We start from the raw sequence: 23,178 nt of genomic DNA on the forward strand, positions 1-23,178 counted from the left end.
AAGTGAAGACTGGAGCAGTCTGCTTCACCATTCCTGTCTTTTTTTCCTGCATCCATCCCTCCCAGCATTCAACAGATTTTCAGCAGTGCAAGCACTTATTACACCAGTAGACTGTGTCCTTCAACTCAGAACAAACTTTTGATAAGAGACTCACAAAGCAGAGTGCCTGTCACCCAGCACCACTTAGCAAATTTCAGCAGGGAGCTAGGACATGTTTTTGTGGTTATTCTTGGTGGGATAGTTGCTCCCGGGCTTTTTGCACAGTGCTCACTTGCTGTTATCATTGTCGCTCTCATTCTTACTGCCGCTTGCTGCTTCTTCAGTTTTCACAGGGCTTCCATCAGTCTGTCTGGCTTTGTTTTGAGTTTCTTCTAAATATTGCTGTACAGCCTTCAGCACTGCGTTCTCCACCAGCCTTTTGCTGAGGCTCACCAGCTCTGCATCGTCTGGCTCTGCTGCATGCTTTTCACCTATGCGTCACAACAGACAAGAGAAGGGACTCATTGCCACGGAAAGATAGGAGCTGTAATTGTATCAGGAGCCTCTGTCTGAGCTGGATTTTAAGTTATAACTGCCTCTTCTTGATTTCAAAAAGTAATTCCCCCCTCCTCAAGCTCTGAATCAAAAGTGTTTCATGAAAATGTATACAGTATATCATAAAAAATATTTCACTGCTCACATTTATTGTAACCCTCAATAAAAGCCACTGGCTAACACTATGAGCACCCACTCAGCTTACAAGCGTAAGTGTGCATATTTAATTTCTTCTGGCCAGTAATCACCTGTGCAAAGATGAAGAACATGATAAATTTACATTTTTGCAGCATTCTTAAATTTAGCTGCCCCTGTTTTGTGATTTTGCTTAATAAATCTAAAATCTATTTATGCACTGATTGTAATGAAATAGTTTCTCCTGGGAAAAATTACTAAATTACTCTAAGCACAGGATAGAAACGTTTTTCTAAACAAAGTGTAAAACTTGGAAAAACCATATACTCCCTCCCTGCCTCTCTTCTGTCTTCTAACTTAAAGCTCTGACATTGAAGGAATGCAAACTCCAGCAGTCTATTCTTAGATATCTGCCAATAAAAGCAAGAAGTTGGCATTTCCCTGCTTTGTTACGAGTTCACATGAATGAATATATACAACAAAATAACTGTATACATAGAAAGGACTCTCATACACCATTACAAGTATGTTGAAATGGTACTTTTCCATGGTACTTTTCCCAATTAAATATATAGCCTACTGCAGCATCCTCCTTTTATGAAGAATGAAATCCACTGAATGAAGAATGCAAATTTTCACTGGCCATGTAATTTGCCACTACGCAATTTTTTGTGTTAGGTATATAACTGTTTGCCTCCATCTATATTTAAAGGTCATACTTTTAATGTCCTTTTCTGAAGTTAGCATTCTGCAACCAGTAATAAGAGGCTGCTTAGTCATACACATCTGGTGAAAGAGATACTATTGTATGCTCTCAGCACAAAGCTTTGTACTGTTCAATTATCTAAATTTGTTCTTTTTCATACAAGTAAATTTATTCAAGTTTGCCAGCACATATAGATTATAATTATAAAGCACTTTTATTAGTCTTCCTAGTGGCTTGCACAACCTGGGAGTGATTTCACTGATAAAACATAATTCATATGGTGATTTGTGGGGGAGAGGGAGAGGTACACAAAACTCTTGACTTTCAGAGGCATTACCTTTATAAGCTGCTAATATAAGCACCTCACTCTGGAACAGCATGACAGACCAAACTCCTCCAGTTTTGTGCCTCCACAGCACCATTACTGTGGGGTAGGGAAAACTGCACCCTCTAGCTCAGAGGTCATCAGGCTAGACCTTGGCAAAGCGTTTCATTGTATTTTGGAAAAAAAATTGGAAAAATACTCTAAAAAAATATTTTAAAAGGCTATGGGAATAGTTTTGGTTAAAACAAAAAACAACAAAAACAAACAAAAAACCCCAACCCAAACAAACCCCTCCAAAAAAACCCCACAAACCCCCCACCCCAACCAACCAAAACCATTAAAACAGGTTTGCACTTCCAAACCCAAACATTTTAGGTTAATATGAGAGTCTGGCAGAGGCACAGGCACTATTCTCAAGTCCACTCAAACAGCTACATACTCCATGTTGTCTGGCCCACTGCTACCATGTTCCTTTGCTACCAGTAAAATCCTGGGTTTAAGTCTATCCTTTAGTTTATTTAGAGAAGGGACTTAATTCTGGCTCTGATCTCTCAGGAGACCTAGATACATATGAGCAGCATCTCCTCCCAGCTTTTACGAATTGATCTCACATGTTCCTTTCAGTGCAACCCTTTGATTCCAGATTTCCTTCACTTTTATTAAAGATGCTTGAAAAAATGTTTTTGTGGTTTCCAGCTGGAAAGCTTCTCATTTTTCAGAACTGCTAATGAATCACAGAAATTGTTATTAAACAAAATCAATACGAAATACGGTGCTCAGCCACTCTTAACACTTGACCCTACAGTATTTAATATGCATAACATGACTAATCAGTTACAGAGGCCTCCAGATAGCACAAAACAGTAATGATTATATTTGGTCAGAATGTGATTTTACTTGTAGTACATTATGTGTTATTCTTACAGTCTAAAAAGGACAGAACTCTAATAAATATTTTCTGCAAAACAGTTCTCATTTACATACATATGTATAAAATCCATGTAGCTACTATTGCATTCAAAACTTCAAAGTAAGTAGGTAGCTCACTGTGCAAGTAATTTCTCAAGCATGAAAGAAAAGTCAGACTACTTAAAATAAGCCTTTGAAAAGTACAGCTTATATAGCTACTGAAGAATGTTTTGGGGTTTTTTGTTTATTTTTAGTATTTTGAGATACTCACAGCTCATCAGCAGTTGAGCCTCTAGCACCTCTTAAGTGAGCTCTATACTCCCACTGGGAAGACATACATGTGGTCTGACTGATAGGTGAGTGAGAATGAGTGCACATCCCTGTATGAAGAGTGCCCTTGGATTTATTCATCCAGCCACCCTGGTGGACTGGCACATGGGGCTATGCGATTCACTCATGCTCTGTTTATATTCTCAGACTCCTGAAATAGCATTTGTGTGAGTGTCTGTGCAATGCTGAGGCTCATTGGCAAGGTAGTTGCATACTGTTGTATCATTCCTATTCGCAACTGTTGACAGAAAGAAATAGGTCATGTAATAATAACAGGTATTGATCCTCTATATTCACTTGAATATTTAACACACATATATGTCCTGTTCGTATCTCTCTCTCCATGTTGCATCTACTGTTTGCCTGCTTCTTAGATACATATGATTCTTTTGCAGCCTGTAAATGCTTCTTTGTGTGGACTGTCTTACATTATTGGAATTATCAGAACATCAATGACAAAAAATCATTGTTGATATGAATGGTTTAGATTTAAAAGGGAGGTCTGAAAAGTAAAAATTGCTTTGTTCTTAAGTTTTGTTCTGAAAAGGGAACAGATATACCACGTGCACTGTACCCGTTATCTATGCTGTGCCTCTCAGTATGTGCTATGCCACTATTTAACTTCTTTGTCCGTGAACATAAAACTTCCACTGCATTCTCCTGTACGTGGCTCAGAGTAAAAACAAAAAAAAAAAAAAGCTTTCATTTTGTTTATCCCAGAATTGTCTTCCAGAGTTTTCAAAAGACGAAAGCAAATCCATAATCTGTGAACGTATCTCAATGCATCCACACTAAGCAGTGCTTTTTACTACTGAAACTGAAGCACACCTATTGTGCTGAAATGACCACCAGTTTTTACAAAAAGGGAAGTATCACCTACACAGAATTGTTCAAAAGGGGATTTATGATCCTACAGCATGCTGCTAGCAGGTATGGATATGAACCACGTCTGCACGCAAAACCAAGTTGGATTCAAAGTCACCGCTGTACCTCTCTACTGGACTAGGTTTATTCTCCAACTCTGCATCCCCTTACGCTTCTCAAGACTGTGATGGGGATTTTGAAATACTGCATTGGAACACATCAGATTTTGTGGTCCTGGTACAGCATTTTCATGGTGACATGGACACAGCCTGTTTTAGAGTCCATGTGGATATCTCAGATTTGGAGGGAGATGGGACAGTTACTTGGATCCCTCTCCTATTCACACTATTAGAACATTTTTTCTTTTGTGAGAGATTTAATTGAAGAAACCAACAGTGGATCTCTTTTACAGGAAAAGCCAGTTTTACAACCTTTTACCACCTACACTCCAAGACAATGTTCTGCAATCCTTGCCTCAACACACTGGCTTTTGTTCTTCCTTTCAACAAACTTTCATCACAACAAAATAATGCCAACACTGGACAAATTATAAAGAAGACCCTTGGTATTCTGAACAGGTGACTGAGACCAGCTGGGAAGTCTATGTTCTGGCAGCAGAGGTTACAGTGTGTACCCTGGGTACGGCTGTGGTGTAACAGACGTGCATCTGTCTACCTTTCGGTTCATCAGTTTTCTAATACTGTTTTTACCAACTCTAGAAACAAAAAAACCCATGAGGGACTCAGGCAATCTTTCAAAACCTAAATGTTAAAAAAATTCCTTGTGAATGCTGGAAAAGTTAATTTTTCTGCTTAGTATGTGCCTCTTACTGACAGCAAGAGGATAAGCCAAGTTGCTGTTGCATATATGCAAAGCTTTCACCACAAGACTCCTTTTCTATGGTGACTCCTCAGTGGCTCCAACTCATAATAATCCCTCACTGTAAGATAACTGATTATTAATGCCTCTGTGCAGGGGCAAAAGCTTTGCTGGTGTGCAGTAGAAGGAAGGAGACAACTACCCTAAGCCATTGATGGACTAAGAAACCTCCTGCAAATTACTATCAATTATTTCTGCATACGGCAGGGTTGGAGAAAACAAAGGAAGGTAAACAAAACAAATGCCAGATAGACTTCAGCATGTGAATTCATACAGTTTGTGATGTCAATGGCTGTGCCCTTATCATAGTTCACTATCTCCATGTTAGCATGAGAAGACCTAAGAATGAAGAAGTAATTTATACTCACAACACTTAGGGCGACGTAGACTATTGCAAGGCTGCTGTGTTTGGCTTCAGCCTATGGAAACATCTAGTTTTTGCTACACTATTGTGTCTGCAGAATCTGATTCAAACTTAAATTAAATCTCATTGACTTCCAGGGGAACCAGATAAAGTTCCCACACCTATATACTGAACTGCAGCGTCCCATGAATCAAACCAATGTGTTGAAGATTTCATTTATTGAGGACTTTTGGATAAATTTGGTAGGCCATATATATTGACAGAACTGTAGCATTAGAGAAATACCATCCCCCTTTGCCCTGTAAAGACAGTGAGTCAACAGTCGGTAATAAACTAAATAACAAGCTATAAACAGGCACCAGACCATTGCTTCTCACCCTTGCAACAGCCTGTGAATGAGACAGCACATTCAAGATCATAGTTTCGAAGTAATGAACACAAACAAGAGCATGTGCCCATATCTAATCAACACAATAAGCATAGACAGGAAAGTCACAATTCTGAACACTTCCTTGTTAATTAGGAAGGACTTACAAGAAATGTCTCTTGAATGGTCACTTAAGGAATTGGCACAAATAAGGACCTGAGAGGAAGGGTGAAATTATGACATGATGGTGGTGACATTTGCGTTGCTGGATGTTCCCACCTGATGTTAAGCAACATGTTTAGTTTAGCTCTCCTTTTGGAAATCTAACAAACTTCTTTAGTTTTACATATGTTGCTCTGTGAATACAGGACTGTCTAACAAGGCTATACATGCAATACTGTCCTTCATGCTCAATACATGAGTTTCTAGTCTGCTGGAAAGATTTTTTTAATTTGATTTGGACCACCATGGAATAAACCCAACAAAACTGGGAATATCAAGTAAAGAGGAAATGGTGGGTGTTGCAGCTATTCAGGGAAAATGGTGCTTTTTCCAGTTTCAGTGGTGACAGCAAAAATACCTACAGCTCCCTTTGAGCTGGAGGCTTGGCAAACATGCCAAAAGTTTGTTTTGTTTCAGACAAAACCCTTTGAAGCTCAGTAATCTAAAATTTCTATCTCTAACTGAAAGTGGAGAAACAGGATGTGCTCTGCTAAACCTACTCTTCCTTCTGTGAGCACTAGATGATGCCACAGTCATGAACCTTCAAAACAAACATACAAAAAAGGTAACTAAGACTCTACTTCTGGCATACCTCAAGCTCTGTTAAATATCTTGGTTTTATTTTCTATTAAGAGACACTGATGACAAAGAAATTTCCTGAGTCCCTTAATGATGTAGTTTCATGCTTAAACTTAATCAATTTATAAGAAGTCTAGTGTAGCAGGAAACAAAGACAGCTGAAGGAAAGAAGATGGCTTAAAAAGATATGAGTTTTACTCAATTTTCTCATCAATACACAAGTAGAGAAAAATGCCCAAAGGACAGAAGAGATTTTACATAACCAGAGGAACATCCACTGATAATGGGGGAAACCAGAAGATCCAGTCAGATTATAATAGCAAACATCCAGGCAGAATTATTCACATACACCCCCCCTTCACCATCCACAGTGCTGCGCGGTGCTAGCAGCAGGAAACAGTGAACAGGAGCCGTCTGGGATGGCAGGGCTTAGTAGAAGAGCAGAAGAGTCCCTACTCCTTCCAAGACACTGTCAAGGGAGAGCCTCCCACTGTTTACGGAGCCTGAGAGAAAGGCTTCCTGGCATTTGTAAGAAGCTGAATTCTGGAACAGGACAGACCCATCATCTTCAGTGGCCCTCCAGAAATATACTAAGAATGTAATGCATTATGAGAGACAGTGTAGGTTGCTTCCCCACCAATCTTGGTCACCAGTGACCATAGACCTAGATGTTCTTGAAGGCAGAAAGTTCCCCTGCTAGGTTACTAAGTTGAGAGGAAGGCCTAGGCCCCAAAAATTCATCAGCTAACCAAAATAGGATGTACACAGAATTTAATTACCAAAGTCCAAATGTGTTGACAAATCCTCAAAGTCCCTGTTCATGGACCAGTCAACTGAAAAAATCAAATGTTTACTCGCAAGCATGATGAGGGAAGGCATTTAATAACCATTCACCCCTCGTTAGTTTATCATAGAATCATAGAATAGTTAGGGTTGGAAAGGACCTTAAGATCATCTAGTTCCAACCCCCCTGCCATGGGCAGGGACACCTCACACTAAACGATGCCACCCAAGGCTCTGTCCAACCTGGCCTTGGACGCTGCCAGGGATGGAGCATTCACAACTTCCCTGGGCAACCCATCCCAGTGCCTCACCACCCTCACAGTAAAGAATTTCTTCCTTAGATCCAATCTAAACTTCCCCTGTTTAAATTTGAACCCATTACCCCTTGTCCTGTCACTACAGTTCCTAATGAAGAGTCCATCCCCAGCACCCTTATAAGCCCCCTTCAGATACTGGAAGGCTGCTAGGAGGTCTCCACGCAGCCTTCTCTTCTCCAGGCTGAACAGCCCCAACTTTCTCAGCCTGTCTCCATACGGGAGGTGCTCCAGTCCCCTGACCATCCTCGTGGCCCTCCTCTGGACTTGTTCCAACAGTTCCATGTCCTTTTGATGTTGAGGACACCAGAACTGCACACAATACTCCAAGTGAGGTCTCACAAGAGCAGAGCAGAGGGGCAGGATCACCTCCTTCGACCTGCTGGTCATGCTCCTCTTGATGCAGCCCAGGATACGGTTGGCTTTCTGGGCTGCGAGCGCACACTGAAGCCAGCTCACGTTCATTTTCTCATTGACCAACACCCCCAAGTCCTTCTCCGCAGGGCTGCTCTGAATCTCTTCTCTGCCCAACCTGTAGCTGTGCCTGGGATTGCTTTGACCCAGGTGTAGGACCTTGCACTTGGCATGGTTAAACTTCATAAGGTTGGCATCAGCCCACCTCACAAGCGTGTCGAAGTCCCTCTGGATGGCATCCCTTCCCTCCAGGGTATCAACCGAACCACACAGCTTGGTGTCATCGGCAAACTTGCTGAGGGCGCACTCAATCCCACTGTCCATGTCACCGACAAAGATGTTGAACAAGACCGGTCCCAACATCGATCCCTGAGGGACACCACTCGTTACCGGTCTCCAGCCGGACATCGAGCCATTGACCACAACTCTTTGTGTGCAGCCATCCAGTCAGTTCTTTATCCACTGACTGGTCCACCCATCAAATTGATGTCTCTCCAATTTAGAAACAAGGATGTCGTGTGGGACAGTGTCGAAGGCTTTGCACAAGTCCAGGTAGGTGACGTCAACTGCTCTGCCCCTGTCCATCAGTTCCGTAGCCCCATCATAGAAGGCCACCAAATTGGTCAGGCAGGATTTCCCCTTAGTGAAGCCATGCTGGCTGTCACCAACCACCTCCTTGTTTTTCATGTGCCTTAGCATGCCTTCCAGGAGAATCTGCTCCTGTCCTCCTTAAACTCTCTGAGCTACGATTTTATTTCTTTAGAATTCAATTTTTACTATACAGCTTCCAAGGGGACACTGTTTTGGCTGAGACTTCTTCATGCTTTTGTCATGTTGTCTAAAAAAGAAACCTTTTTAGGACTAAGACAGATATTAAACAGGTATCAGTAAGTGAATCTTAACAAGATTCTAACAGGCTGATCCTGTGTTGTTGCTCCTTCTGAGCTTAGAAAAAGATTCCATACAAACTCATGCTATCAAATAGTCTCTCACATAGTATGTGGCCTTCCTCAAGGAAAACAATTTTGAATATATTTGTAAATTGTGGGGATAAAAGTCAAATTTTAATCAACATGCATTTTCATTTATTTATTTCAATTGCAGCAACATAAGTTGTGAAAGACAGCTGCATACTGCTTGAACTGCAAAAGGAAGATGAAATCTTGTCCAAGAAGGATTAAGATGGAAGCATAATTGCAATTCAACAGGATGTCCAACAGTGTTGCACACATCCATAAAGTACTGTAACACAACGCAATTTTTAATGGAAAATGTCATTTGCAAGGTGTTTTTAACGTAACTGTAATCATACTTATTTAGACCCTAAATCTAATGGAAGGTTAGCATCACCTTTTCTAGTAGGAACATCTTACATAGGTTTGAACTGGTAGTGTAACTATATTCTAAGACTGTCAAAATAGTTGGGTCTAACCCCTTTTCCTCAGGGTCTTGCGTGAAGGGACTGCACCCACTTCATCAGTTTCTTGGGCAAAACAGGAGGCTATGTATTTTTTAATGCAAGAGTAGTACTGTTGCTGTCTTTCATTTAACAGATCAAGCCTACAGGATCTGACTAAATTTGTTAATAGTTTTGGGAACACCCTTAAGTCAATTTGAATGTCAAAAAATCATTAAGTAATAGCAACACTTCTTCTCTAAGAGTAATTTCCTACAGCTCTTACACTGCACTTTAGCAAAAGACTAACTCCCTTCCCTCTCTTTCCCCATATTTCTACTTCCTCAGACTCAGTGAGTCAAAGCCTATTCTAGCAGCACCTCAATGAAATCAGCCCAGAAAAATACAACTGCAATGCCAAAGCCTGAACTAATCCTCACAACTTTTACCAACTTACACTTTGTACCATAATGGACTGCTCATTACCATGCCTTAAAACTGATTATTCTCTTTCTATTCCTTTCTTCACTCACAAATTTTATCTCTTCCTACACAGTATAGGCAATTCCATCCCTTCCTCTTCAGCTTCCTAATAATTCTAATTCTGTCCCATTAATATCAATGGAGAACTGCTTATTTATGCCAGCTGGTCTTTTGGTCCTTTAGTTCTATCAGGCTTAACAGTTCTAAAATGTAGTTTCATCTTTGTTTCTTTATCCCCTCTTACTTTAATATTTTTCTTTCTTCAACTCACATTAAAATAATAAAGGTTGACTATTTATGCCAAAACCAATTTTTACATTTCTCTTCACCACATTCAGAACCAACTGTGAAATCAAAAGCAGGTATTTCTTCTTGCTCCTGCTAAACAGCAATGCATTTGATTCCATAGTTCCCTTTGCCTTTATGTTTTCCACACAGAAAAGTTCTTCCACTTCTGTGTTTGGATACAGGGGCCAAGAAAAGTTCATTAAGAATGAGGAGAAGGAAAGAGATGGGTATTCAATCACTAGAACTCACCTTAGTCACAGGTTCTACTTTGCAGAACTACAAGAATAAACTTTTCATTTGTGCTGGAAAATCTTCTCACATTCTATTAATGCCGTGTATGTGAAAAGTCAAACGGGCTGAGAGAAGAAAGGAAGAAAAGAAAATCTTTTTGATTGCATTAGGCTATAATGGATGGCATTAAGCTATAATGGATTTTTCAGGCAGCAAAAAATGTTACTCATTTGCTCATTCTCCTCAGCCACAGTGAGTGCTGCACAAAACATGCCTGATACCAAATATGCTTTTGTTCAATCCTTGTGCTTTGTACTAAAGTGGAAAATTGGATAAAATGCCTTTTAAAAAATTATTGTTACAATGTCAAACAGACTGAATAACACAATAATAGACCATGGCATAAGACATTTCTCATTTTAGCAAAAGGATACAAGTTCTCTAGCAAGAGCAAGTGAATTATCCATGCCTGAGGATTTTAACTCACAGGAAACTCAGCAAGTACTCAGATGAAATTCACCTGAGACTGGCAGACATTCAAGGGGATTAAATCATCAGCAGAAAAGATAAAGTTAATAGTGGATTTGGGGATTTTGGGGATTGGATCCAGAGGAGATACCTAAGAAGGAGTAAATTTTCTCTATACCAACTTAGGACAGCAGTTCCTGAGGTTCATGAGAGTTACAGGCAGGGTGAAGGACCTGACAAAAGTTCAGCTGCATATGCTAACATCCAGATTACAATTCTAAAAGCACTGACTATTGTAAGAGTTTGGCAGTGCCAAATCTATCACTGGTACGGTGTACTTGTAGCTACTTAAGGCCCAAGGACTTAGCCTGTAATCAAATGTTTATCAATTAAAGGTATCTGATTTTTAAACATTTGTGACACCCAGTCCATTTTCCTTTCATTAAGGCAGAATAATTTCCTAGCTCTTTGTCCATGCTAGCTTCCACAGCATAAACAACCCTATATTTCAAATCCCCCTAAATCCCAGTCTCTTCTGCCAATTCTACACCTTAAGCTTATGGAATCACTCACATTGTAGGAATGGCAAAAATTATTATGTATGAAACATTACTAAACCAGTGATAATCAGCTGCTGACCAAGGTGCCAGCATGCCTCAGTACAATACATTTCAAGATAACATATTTTCCACTTTGCATATAATTCCACAAATAATAACAGATCAGTGTCATCTAAAGGACAAGCCCTCACTGGATCAAGGACCTTTGTTTGCCTTGTTTTCTTTCTCTGCATTAATCTGAAAATCTTGGTCACAATATTGCAAAATGTAGAGACTCTTCAGTCCAGCATCTGTCACTGACAGGAAGCTTTTCCTGAAATATATACAAAATGTTCTCTCCTGTACTTATTTCACATGATGCAACTGAAGTAATCCCATGCTATGTTAAGAGTTGCTTAATCATGTTAACCAGTCCCCCCTCCTGCTTTCTGGCTTTGCAGCTTTTTTCTGTTTTAACACCAAAACTAGCTGGTTCCTATTCTCAGAGCACGTGGGCTCCCCAGGATGTAGCTCTGCAGCTCCCCAGGCATTTTCTGGAAGTGCAGCCTTGGCTCCTGCTTCTCATTTGGAGCATTATCTTCTTTTGAAAATGTAACCCTTCCTCCCAGGTTCTTCCTCCTCTGCTCCAGGATTGTGCCTCCTGAGCTCCAAGGACAATAGTTACACTGATCTTTCCAGGCAGTTTTAGCTAGCACTGCACACATGCCATTTCTGCTAAAATGTTGTAGGTTTGGTGGCACATGATTTTGCTGGAAAAAGAGACAAGGTTTGGCATTGCTTTTTAACTTCAAAAGGTGAACCTTCCCATAGATGAAACCCGTTTTCCTCCCTTTGCCCCTTACCCCTTTTTCAGAGAGGAGTCAGTACAGCCTCCTGATCATTCCAGGTCAGTATAGAAATGTCAAATTTGAGAATCTGATTATTTGTTTCTAGAGACCTTTAATGAAATAAAATAACTTATTTTGTCTTTCTTAATTATATGGTATCTTTAAGAGAGGCTGTGCAGACTAATTTTTTTTTTTTAATATATATATTTTATTGTAATATTTTAATGGTTTCTGGAATAAAAGTTAAAACCTGCCTGCCTACTTCCAGGAATACCATTCTCCATTAGAAAATCAAGCACTCCATTAGGTAGCATTAAGCACCACAAACAAGAGAGTATAAAAGAAAAACACCCACATTTAAAACATCAGGTTAGGAAGAAGTAGACAACTGCCACATTTTGGTTGTATAACACTTTCCCACTCCCAAGTGTGGCTGTTCTATTTCTGTAACAGATATATTTTCCATATGTTACAACTTCTACACTGTGACTGGCTCCACTGTAAGATCATAGGGATTAGGTTACAGTAGGACCTGTCATATAGCAATACAACAGGTTGAAGCAAACAAGTATCTAAATTGGGGTAGTGGTTCATATATAGTAACAGAGAATGCTCTTTCATGTTTAGCATGTCACACTTCTTTTTTAGCTGTTATATGGATTTGCTCACACATCACTTTCAAGCAGAGAAGGAAAATTCAGCTTGGGTTCTATGTTAAAATTAGTCAAACCTGTCCTCACAGTAACGTCTCTGATACCCAGTGTTTTGTTCAGAGGTACCTGGCTACATTTACACAAGTGAGCTTTGCAGTGCCAGTACTTGTTCTTTTCTCTATAAGAGAAGATACTAAGGGGATTTCTGGACTTCCATGGTACAAAATAAGGTATTTGGATGCTGTTCACTGGGAGTATAGGGCAGCTTTTCATATTACCTGATAGCAACAACCTGTAATTTACCCTTTGCAAATCAACAGAAAGATAATGTAGCCTTTGCCTTATTCAGTAGTATGCTTGGGTAAAGAAGAGTTCCTTTGAGAACGCAGTCTTCCCTATGTTGTGGCAATGGCGTTACTAATATAATCTTTAAATCATCTTAACTGCTTAAAAGACAGAATCTCATATGTAGGTGTATATATTAAAATAAATAAGGTAAATAAAATTATATATTTAATATATTAAATTAAATATAATAAATAAAATATATTATTAATATATTAATTTTATAAAAATATATATTAAAATAATAAGGTAAATAAAAACATAATTTCCGTCAATGAGCAATAATGTTTATCCTGTGTATTTCTAAAAGTATGAGAAATCTAATACACTTCCTCTTAAGTGGAGCATCTGCATACAGGACAGTCAGTAAAGTTACTCTCTTCAGTTCACCCATGTTTTCTTTGTCTTTCGCTCTTTGTTCTCCCTTTCAAACCCAAAAGGATATGGGATAGCAGCAGACTCACTGCTTAAGCAAACTAGCGTAAATGCAGAAAATTTAAAAGTGATCTTATTTTCCTTCCAGGCTCACTCTTGCTTTAAGAAATAATGCTGGAAGTCTCCTGCAAGAGCCATGGGAGAAACCTACCAGCCTGATTCGTAATGGCCAGGGCTTCAGGAACAGCATTTTACCCAGGCTCCTTCCCTTGTTATGCACATACATACATAGAGGATTCCAGATGGAGTTGGCAATTTGTTGGCTTGCTATCTGAACCAATCTCTCTGATATTATTTATAGAAGGTCTGCTTTCAAATGGGCTAGCTGGTATTCTCATCCATCTCGCTGCAGCCCTTGACTCCAGGGACTGCCACTGACTATCACAGCCATGACACTTGGCAGGCCAGGCCCTCGGTTGGTATAAATCAGCACTGTTCTTGCTCACTGCTGCTAAGGATTTCACTTGACATTTTCACTACTGCTCGATTCATGTCCCAGATAATCTGTCTCACATTCATGGGTTTACTTGTGTGTTTAGCAAAACCCTTAAATGCTTATTCTTGAATAATAGCTTGCTTCTAATTAAATATTTCAACTGAAGTGTCCTTTTAGAGAGCTTCCAAGCACTGAAGTGCTAAATGGTATATTATAATTGAAATGATTGTTTTTAGTGAGTATAAACATTATTAAAATTTCCAGTTCAGTTACTGTACATTGGAAACTTTTCTGAGATTTCATCACTATCAGAAAAGTATAATTTCTACTATACAGAAATAAATTTGTAGGCAAAAGCAACATGTATTCTTATTTACTTTATGTTGCAAACTGACAGACAATAGTTAACTATCATTATTTCCCCTTTATAAAAAAATGAGAAGTTATTGTCCGTTATAGTTTATTTAAAAAGAGTTATTAATTTCTATTCAAGTTTTTGTTCTAACTTCATGCTGGAGATGCACAAAACAAACCGATTGCACTAGGAAAATGTGGCCCTACAAGAAAGAGTATTCAGCATTCTTTGGTCTGTACTACTGTTTGGTTTTTTGAACCAAGAAGCAGCACAATTTGGAATATTAAATGTAATTTTCAGCTGTAATCTGCCACTGCAGCTGGTGGCCCACAAAAATGCCCAGGGATATTTGAAAGCTATTACAGCAGAACTCACTCATATTCTAAATCATTGTAAAGCTTCCTTTTCCCTGGACTGCCATATGGAGTGTTTTGGATATATTCTTGGGCCTCCCCCTCCCTAAAAAGGCAAGGAAATAACCTGTGGTGGATGGAATTTAAACCAATATCTGTATTACCTAAGAAATACAGGGCTCAATTCTGTATTTAACCTAAGCTTCTTGTCTCCCAAACATTTGCCAATCCATTTAATTGAAGGAGCATCAGTGCACTCAGTAAAGAGATCAAGAAAATACTACTGGACAATACAGCATGGAATCTGCTCTTTTATTCATGTGGTTCTTTGAATGAAATATCTTCCAGAAACAATTAATAAAATGTCTGGCTAGTGTCATGGTTAAACATCTCCACATAAGCAAGTTTCAGTGCACTGCTTCTCCATGTGGACTGCCTGACGTTGTAGCAGTTCTAAAGTGTACTAAAAGGTTACTTGGCCATAAATTTTAAAATAATCAGCAAAAGCAAGGAAACAAACGAAGGAAATAAGTCCTTGTATCAATGTGCATTAAAATAAATATTTAAGGAAGGTGCCTCTCTTTGACAACGGGATTATTTTTTCTTTCCTTTACAGTGCTATGCATGCAATAGCAGCAATACCGCACATTACTGATCATCATCTCTTACTACGTTTTATTTCCACCCAGAAAGAATTGCATACCCATAGTATAACTAATAGTGCCTTTTTCACAGCCCCTTCAACCAGCAGCCTCTGTTCATCTGACAAGTGTGCTGACTAGTTTCAGCAGCAGTGACCTTTGCATGGGCTCACTGAGATTACAGGCTCAGTTCTCATAATCTTCAAAGAAGCCTTCACCTGTAAACAAACTATTTCAATGCTAACTCTCATCTTTGCTCAGTGAAAAAAATCCCATAACAAAGTTATCCATTGCAGTACTAGTATGACTAAACAATGAAGAATCTGCTCTGGTATAATTAAATAGATTATTTAGCCTAAAAATCCACAAATGGCTCATACAGTGCCCTTCACAGAAGAAATTAGATATAAGCTTGCATTACTTGTTTCATTTTTTTCCGTGGCTCTTAACAGTCCCAGACTGGCATTAATTATAACTTCTTTGTCAATAAATCAATTTTTGGTATTCTCAGAGAATTAATGGTTTTGTAGATCAGAAGAGGATGGGGAAGCATACAAATACGAAGATAACCTTCTTGTGGAATATAAGCATGATAAATGGTGCAGGACCTTGGAAGTTAGCCAACCAACGAGAAGTACAGCACTTTATCCTGTAGGGCAGAAGCCACATGAGGCAATACAACTGAGAGGGATGGCAAAAGGGAGATACATAGTCCATATACCTCTCACAGATTCATCCTTCCAACTATTCTTGCTGCAGTTCACGAAAGTGTTGGACTACAATCAGGCAGATTCTCCCTGTTCTCTCCATCTGACCAAGGGTAGGTACAGAGGCATCATTCTACTGTCCTGAGAATGCTGAACTTAGTGGGAAGGCTGGCCCATCTGGTATCTACATGATTGAGTGTTTGATCCACAAGTATCAGTGTATTAATCTGCACAATACAGAGCTTATTACTTTAGACACAGTAAAATCCCTTTCATTGCACCAAGGGAGTAGTGCAGTTTTACATTATCTCAATATAAATATTACTAACAGACACCATAGTCAACCTATTCTGCTCAGTGTCCCTTCCCTTGCCAGCTAATCCTTCTCACATGCAAGGAAAGCTTCAGGTCCTTGTCACCCCAGCATCCTCTGCGGCAGCAGGAAGCCAGCATCACCATATGTGCACGTTCACAAGGTACTGAGGCTGCTCAGCACTCTCCAAGACTAACCCTGTGCATTTCTGAAGCAACAGATACTCTTTACTAGATCCAGTCATACAGTGGAAGAAGTTATTGTGGCTAGGTGATGGTTACCATCATGTGTCCTTGTATGATCACATACTTCTTACTAGAACGCACTATGAAAGACAGTAGCTTGTAGCAACATACTGCAAAGCACAGGCAGGGTTACCAAAAGTGTGGCCAGTTTTCATCGTGGTATCAAGGAAGGCACATAGTGGGTAAAGAGGAATGTGATCATAGTGAAGGTGAAGGCAAAACACGAGTTATCTTGCGCCCCCTCTGCCAGTCAATTTAAGCAGATACAAAATATATACATAATTCTCTCTCTCCCAATGTGTTTGGGACCTAATACAGCTGCAGAGGTACTGACAGTAAAACAATAGTGGCATATGAATAGACGATGGTACACTTGACTTCAATATGGAAGATACATGCAATTTTAACAATATAGGAGGAATCTTCTGCAAAACATTGTATCATCCGATAGCTGAAAAGATCCTTATTTTTTCCACCTACTTCAAGTGATGGTCTGGCAAATACACTGACCATAAGATGAACATTTAGCTATTTATTGTTGAATATTTCAGAAAATGGATAGTCTAGATAAACCTGACAGGAACAAACTGCCCCAGAAAACATCCAGGAGGGAAGTTTTAAGAGGATCTTAGCCATCATCACAGATATTTTCTGTAGCCAGTTCCCAGTGGTACCAGGGGAACACAGAAAACAACCAAGATACCGCACTAACAGCAGGCTGCCCTGAGGCACCTGGGCAGTTCTCATCTTGCTACAAAGTCACAAATCACTGAGGGCTGGTACTTTGCTGACACATTTCTTGAAAGGTGATCATTAAGTTAATTGAAGTTCCAACTCTACAAACATGGAGTCAATTTTAGCAACCTCATCTCCATTTCGAAGTTTCTCACTAGGGTCTTCTTAACTTTTTTATTACTTTTTTTTGTAATTTTTTTCATCTCTTAGCGTGATCAAGAGGTGTTGGTACCCGTCCCATCATGAAACTCATCATAGTCACCTATACCAATGAGCTAGTCCTGGTCTTCTGCTTGCTACAGCTGAAATGAATCTCCTCCTAACTTTTCACACGTAATTCTTCAAGTCGTTTAATACAAACAGGTTTGGTTAAGGGCTTTGCTCAAGTTTCTCAGTGTTCAGTAGTTATGGATCACTGTGGTCCAAAGTATTCACACGTCTTCATCTCAGACATAACTGCAAGTTATAAAGATCAGACTTTTAACTGAATTTACAGTTTTCATTGTTTGAGAACAGTTACAAATTAGCCTGGATATTTTTTTGATTATGAACCAAAGAACTCCCTGTTTTTGCTTATGTTTCCTTTCAGGGAAAAAGCAGGTCTGCCATATCTCTAAAGAAATTCTATCACAAACACTGCAGCTTTTTTCCCCACCAGTAACATAACTTAATAGCAAGGCAACCACATTTTACTTGATTTATGTCCAGAATTTCAGGTTGCAATAAATTTTACAGAAAAAATCCTGCCAGGAAGGAGGAAGGGAGCCTAACATCTGCAATTTAATAGTTAATAGAGCAAGACAGTCTGCTGCATACTCATCAAATAGTAAAACAGCTTAGTTGTAAAAACAATACAATTCTGTGCTTCAAAATTTAAAAAAAAAACCAAACCAAAACACCAAAACACAACAAAACAAAACCCAAACAAGCAAAAACCAAAACAAACCAACAAACCCCACCACAAACCCAAAAATATAGAGGCAATTTCATTTCAAGGAGAATTGCCTAAGGATACATCTAACATAATTTTAAAACCTCCCCAATTTCACAGTCACTATTACTTTTATTCTCTTAAAGATTACTATATTCTTTTTTTTGAGGCCACAAATAGGCACCCACTGCTGAAGGCTCTTTAAAAATCTCTTTCCTTCTCTTCCTCTACCTCTGCCTGTGTACATCTTGCGTATATGAGTGAACGTATGTGTCGGACTGAAGAAACAACATCACACATGGAGATTGGCAAGACACAAAAGACTATAAGCACTGAAGAATGGAATGTATTTAGGACTCACCAAGCTTATCTGATGAGTGTGTTTTTACATTCTGGGAAGAAGGGAAAATGATAATGTCTTTCTTTATACTGCCACAGCAGGTATCACTCTGATCAACTAAGAGTTAAAAGCTCACAAGGAAAAGGACATACAACCTGCAGGACAGGAAGCTACCAGTATTGGAAACTAGTTCAACAGCCTGGCAAATGTACAAAGGCTGTTCAAAAACAGGGATTGACTTACTATTTGTGTAGGGAAACCTGTCCTTTCCCTCCTGACAAAGCCAGACAATGCATCTTTTGTACTATAGCCACATAAATGCAAAATAATTCATAACTTACAATGAACTGCAAATTTGACCAAGCCATTGATTTGCAAGTGTAACTTTCAGGACTTTCAAAATCAGTATAAGAACTAAATAAAATAACTGCATGTCATTCACTGAACTTTCTTGTATCCTCAGCAACCGAGCCCTAGTTTGATGCAGTTGGGTAATTTTTGGTCAGGCCTAAAAAAAGTAAGATCTGGCCTGAATGTCGCTGGCCTGGCTGTGTGTTGGAGCTCTCCTGGTTCCTGTGCACAGGGTACATAGCCCCAGGCTCTGTGTTCTTTTACTTATTTCCACAACTATTTGCATGTGTTATATACAATATGGTGTACCATAAGCAATAGCGTATAATAGCTATCAAACAAATTAAGTGCTTAATCTCATTAAATCAAAACATGTAAAAGTGCTCACATTATTATTCTCTGCCCTCTCAAGTTGTGAATTACATCTTTCAGAATGCAGATAAGTTTTGCATACTATTTGATGTGACCAGACTTATTTCATGTCAGTAACTGCCTGACACGGGAATTCTGTATGTATCCAATATTCAACAGCCTTTTTTAACAATTTCTGGCCAGTACAACAAAGACTTTAATCTCTGGTTTCCTATTAGGTAGCAAATGGGCTAACACATGTGCAGCTAAAATGAAGTGTAACAATGTTTATTTTGTAAAATGCTTTCTTTTATGCCACATTAAAAAGCGTCGTCCTATGAAGTTAAAATAAACAAACAACTTTAGACCAAGCTTTCCATGGTCATCAGCAAGCTTTCAATGACATAATTTCAAAAAGCAGTTAAAGATCATTTGAGATCATTTCCAAAATGAAAAAGTACTCATTTAGCATTAACACAAGCAAATCAATACCAGCTTTAACTCCAGGGTTATCATACAAGGAATTGCTTCATGAAGAATTAATTGTCTCACTATACACTACCCCTTTTTTGGAATACACACTCTTTCAAAAGCTCCTCCTTAAAAATAGCAAGCCAAATTTTGAAACCCCCACCAACCTCACTGGAACATTTTTGAATGAGAAGAAATACAGTTGGGATTTTTTATTGTGTTGTTTGGTTTTTTTAAACAAACAAACAAAAAGCCCCAGATGTTTATCTTAGGACTTTTTATTTTGAAAAAATAAAAAAAAAAAAAAAAAGGAAAATCTTCATAACTTTAATAAAATTTCAAAATTCACATAACCTCAAAAACTATTATTTCCATTCACAAGCATAACTTCAGTCAAATTTATAGGAACCTGAGGGATCTCTTGCACAAGATCAGGATAATAATATCGATATGGCTTCATCTAATATACCTAAAATCAAAGAGAAAGTCATTAAGCCGCTGGTTATTTAAGAAGAGTTGTCTGGTAAAGGACTCTGCACAGGATGCATAGATGAATAGACATAAAGGCAGCATTTGGAGATGCTGAATCAAGTGTCTGCATCACTGTAGAGAGGTTACATGACCGTTCCCTGAGACAACTGAAAGAATAGGCTGTGAAGGTCCTAAATGTCTAAATCATAACAACTTCACTTGTGCCTCTGTTCCACAAACAGCGGTGAGCACAGATCCTTGCTTCCTTCCCTTCTCTGCAGAATACCCTAGCTCTTTGCTTCCCAGAGTACATTCTGAGAATTGATTTCTATCAGGTGTGGCGGAAAAACTCTTTATTTAGATAGTACTAGTAAACATTCTATTTGTTGGCATGGTTAATAAGATTCTTCACCAAATATGTATTTAAGCATTGCCAGATGTTAGCAGAGATACTAAAAGTTTACATGGATTCGAGAGGTGACTGGAAAAATTCTTGGAAGAAAAATTTATTAAAGACTTCTAATTATCAAGGATGTCACCCCACTTCACAAAGTCAAGAAGCCTTGAACTGCTGCAGCACCTGGGCTGTGTTTTGAGAAAACACCTTCTTACGCCTGCCCTTTCATAATGGTTTTATAAAACACCCTGTGCCTATGATGCTGAAGAGAGGGATCTTAAACTTGGTTCAGAACCATTGTCTTTTGGTCTTACCATAACCATAACTTGTCTAAATGTTTTCCAAGATTATACCTGTATCTGAAAAGAACAAAGAGGGATGTGAAATACATACTGTGTGTGGATACAAGATGTAAGCAGGTGGCTGTTCAAACTTGATAACACAACTTAGCTTCCACTTGTCAGTACTTTGGTGCATTTCAGTCATAGGCATCTCTTAATTTCTAAATTTCTTTCTTTTTTTCCCTATTTTTTCTTTAAACAATGAAGGTTAGGTAATAAGTTGAGGCTGAATTCAATCCAGACTTGATGTAAAATAGATCTAAATTCAAATTTTAATACGCACACAATGAAAGCAGTGAGCTTTTACTTCATTCAACACAAATACATACTATGTAACAGTACCAGATAGTATAACCCACTACACCTTTTGAAACCATGCTAAACATGAAACGGAAACATTTTCTTACTGAGTAAGCAAAGAAATCTCAGCAATTCAATAACTGGTATTTGTCAGCTGTGTTTAACTTGAAGAACCTCAGATGAAACAAAACTTATAGTAAGACCATAATGATGTTTGGACTTTTTCATCTTCACTGTCACCAAAGCAAGTCAGGTTGCCTGGCAAGGTGTTGTTTGCTGCAAATGCTTGCCTTTATTTAATGTACTTTTTGTTTCTCATATACAATAATCACATGATCGTGATTTGCACCTGCATGTTTGCTAACCAGGATAATTCAGTGGTGATAAAAAGCCCAGGTTAATTCCCCAACACAATTAGTTTAAAGGCCATCATGATAACATGACAGGAAGATAAAAATGGATGTGAAAGTCATTCCCTTCCTCCTGTTCTGTGTGCCCAGCTTCAGACAGCCTGTCTGGCTGGGGCACAGCCACGCTGGATACACAGCAGCATTTCCTCCCACTGCCCAGAGGGAGAACCAGGTGAGGCAGAAGAGATGGAGGGGGGGCATGGGACTAGCTGAAAGGAGAGCCCTTTCTTTTCTCTCACTTTCCTCCAGACTAGGCTGGACTGCCAGGAAAGCCAATCATATCCACCATGCTTGTCACATATTTCCTCTATTTCTCCGTCTTTAAGGCGTCTCAGTCTATCTTACTCCCCAAGGAACACTGGTAAAACAGTGCCACACCTACTTTTTCTCATCTCAGACACCACTCTTTTACCTCGTCCATAGCCAAACCTTGCTTCAGATTCCCATTGCCCTTCAACTATCCTTTTTGTCCCTTCCTCCACTCTCAGGGGTTTGTGCCACACCTTTCAGTTGCTACATGCCAAAAGCCCACCTCTTCCAAAAGCCTTTGTGGCTTTGTATGCAGTGACATCTCCCGAAAGATTTTTTTGACTACAAGCAGTTCGAGGTCACGCTACGCTAAACATTACATTCAGTGTATATTCCATGCACTCACAAGAGCTCATATGAAGAAAGCTAGTGCATGACAGGTAATGCCAGAAAAGTTGAATAGCAATGAAGTGAGGGGACCGAGAGAAGCAGGACGCAGAAGAATCTATTGCTTTTTTGTATCTTGTATTCTGTGTCAACAGAGCAAGCTTAAAAACAATTGGTATTTGTTGTCTTCACCTGTTCTGTATATTAGAACTGACATACACTAACTACTTGCTTTTCTATACTGGCTATGTGATCAAAAAGTTCTGAAATGTAAAAAATTCCTAGCCATTTTTCCCATGCAAAACTTGCAATATTCACCCTCACACCACGACCTGTGAAGGAAAGATATTTTAAAACAGCCAACTCATTTTCTTGAGGTTTTCTTCTAGATTTCTTGCACTACTGGTGTACACGTTTACTTTTTAAACTCTCACTTTATTTACGCCTAGGCAGATTTTCCTGAGTATCAAGAGTGAAATATAAACCAAATCAGAAAACTGGATTTTCTAGCCTACAGCTAATGAATTACATGAATTTAGTTAAAACTCATTTCAGACACAATGTGACAGAAATTTGGCTGTATCTTCTAGAAGAAAGGTTGAAAATATTTCACTGAGCAAAAAGTCAACAGTAAATATTTTATTGTGTAACCAAACTTAGGACAAACATCATTTTCAGCACATAATTTAACAGAAACAACATTCCAGCCAAATTAGCTAGCTTGATTCAGTGCACCAAAGGATAAGGCAGTCGGAACTGCTTCCTCTAATTCTACTTGTATTTACTCAACTAAAAGCAAACCCAGAGATACATACTTGCTAGTCACTCCAGGCACTACCAGATGAATACACAGAGATAAAGTGTAACTATTACCTCACTCATCTGAAAACTGCACATCCAACCAACACCCAAATGGAAAATGTACTGATGGTTTCCTTCACTATCTCTCAACATTGTCACCAACAAAATATCCATTCTATCTG

At 39.0% G+C, this 23,178-nt stretch overlaps 1 protein-coding gene across 1 annotated transcript in view; it reads right to left on the reverse strand.

Annotated features, from left to right (window-relative positions):
• Window positions 1–267: 267 nt before the first annotated feature.
• The window catches only part of AKAP7 (A-kinase anchoring protein 7), a gene marked incomplete at both ends in the record, with an annotated part of 85,705 nt that continues 62,794 nt past the window's right edge, over window positions 268–23,178 (reverse strand). The window contains one exon of the mRNA XM_080616154.1: window positions 268–470. Within this exon, the coding sequence (XP_080472280.1) occupies window positions 268–470 (203 nt within the window). The remainder of the gene's footprint in view (window positions 471–23,178) is intronic.

The sequence above is a fragment of the Psittacula echo genome, assembly GCF_963264785.1.
Source record: "Psittacula echo genome assembly, chromosome: 4".
Taxonomy (NCBI): domain Eukaryota; kingdom Metazoa; phylum Chordata; class Aves; order Psittaciformes; family Psittacidae; genus Psittacula; species Psittacula echo.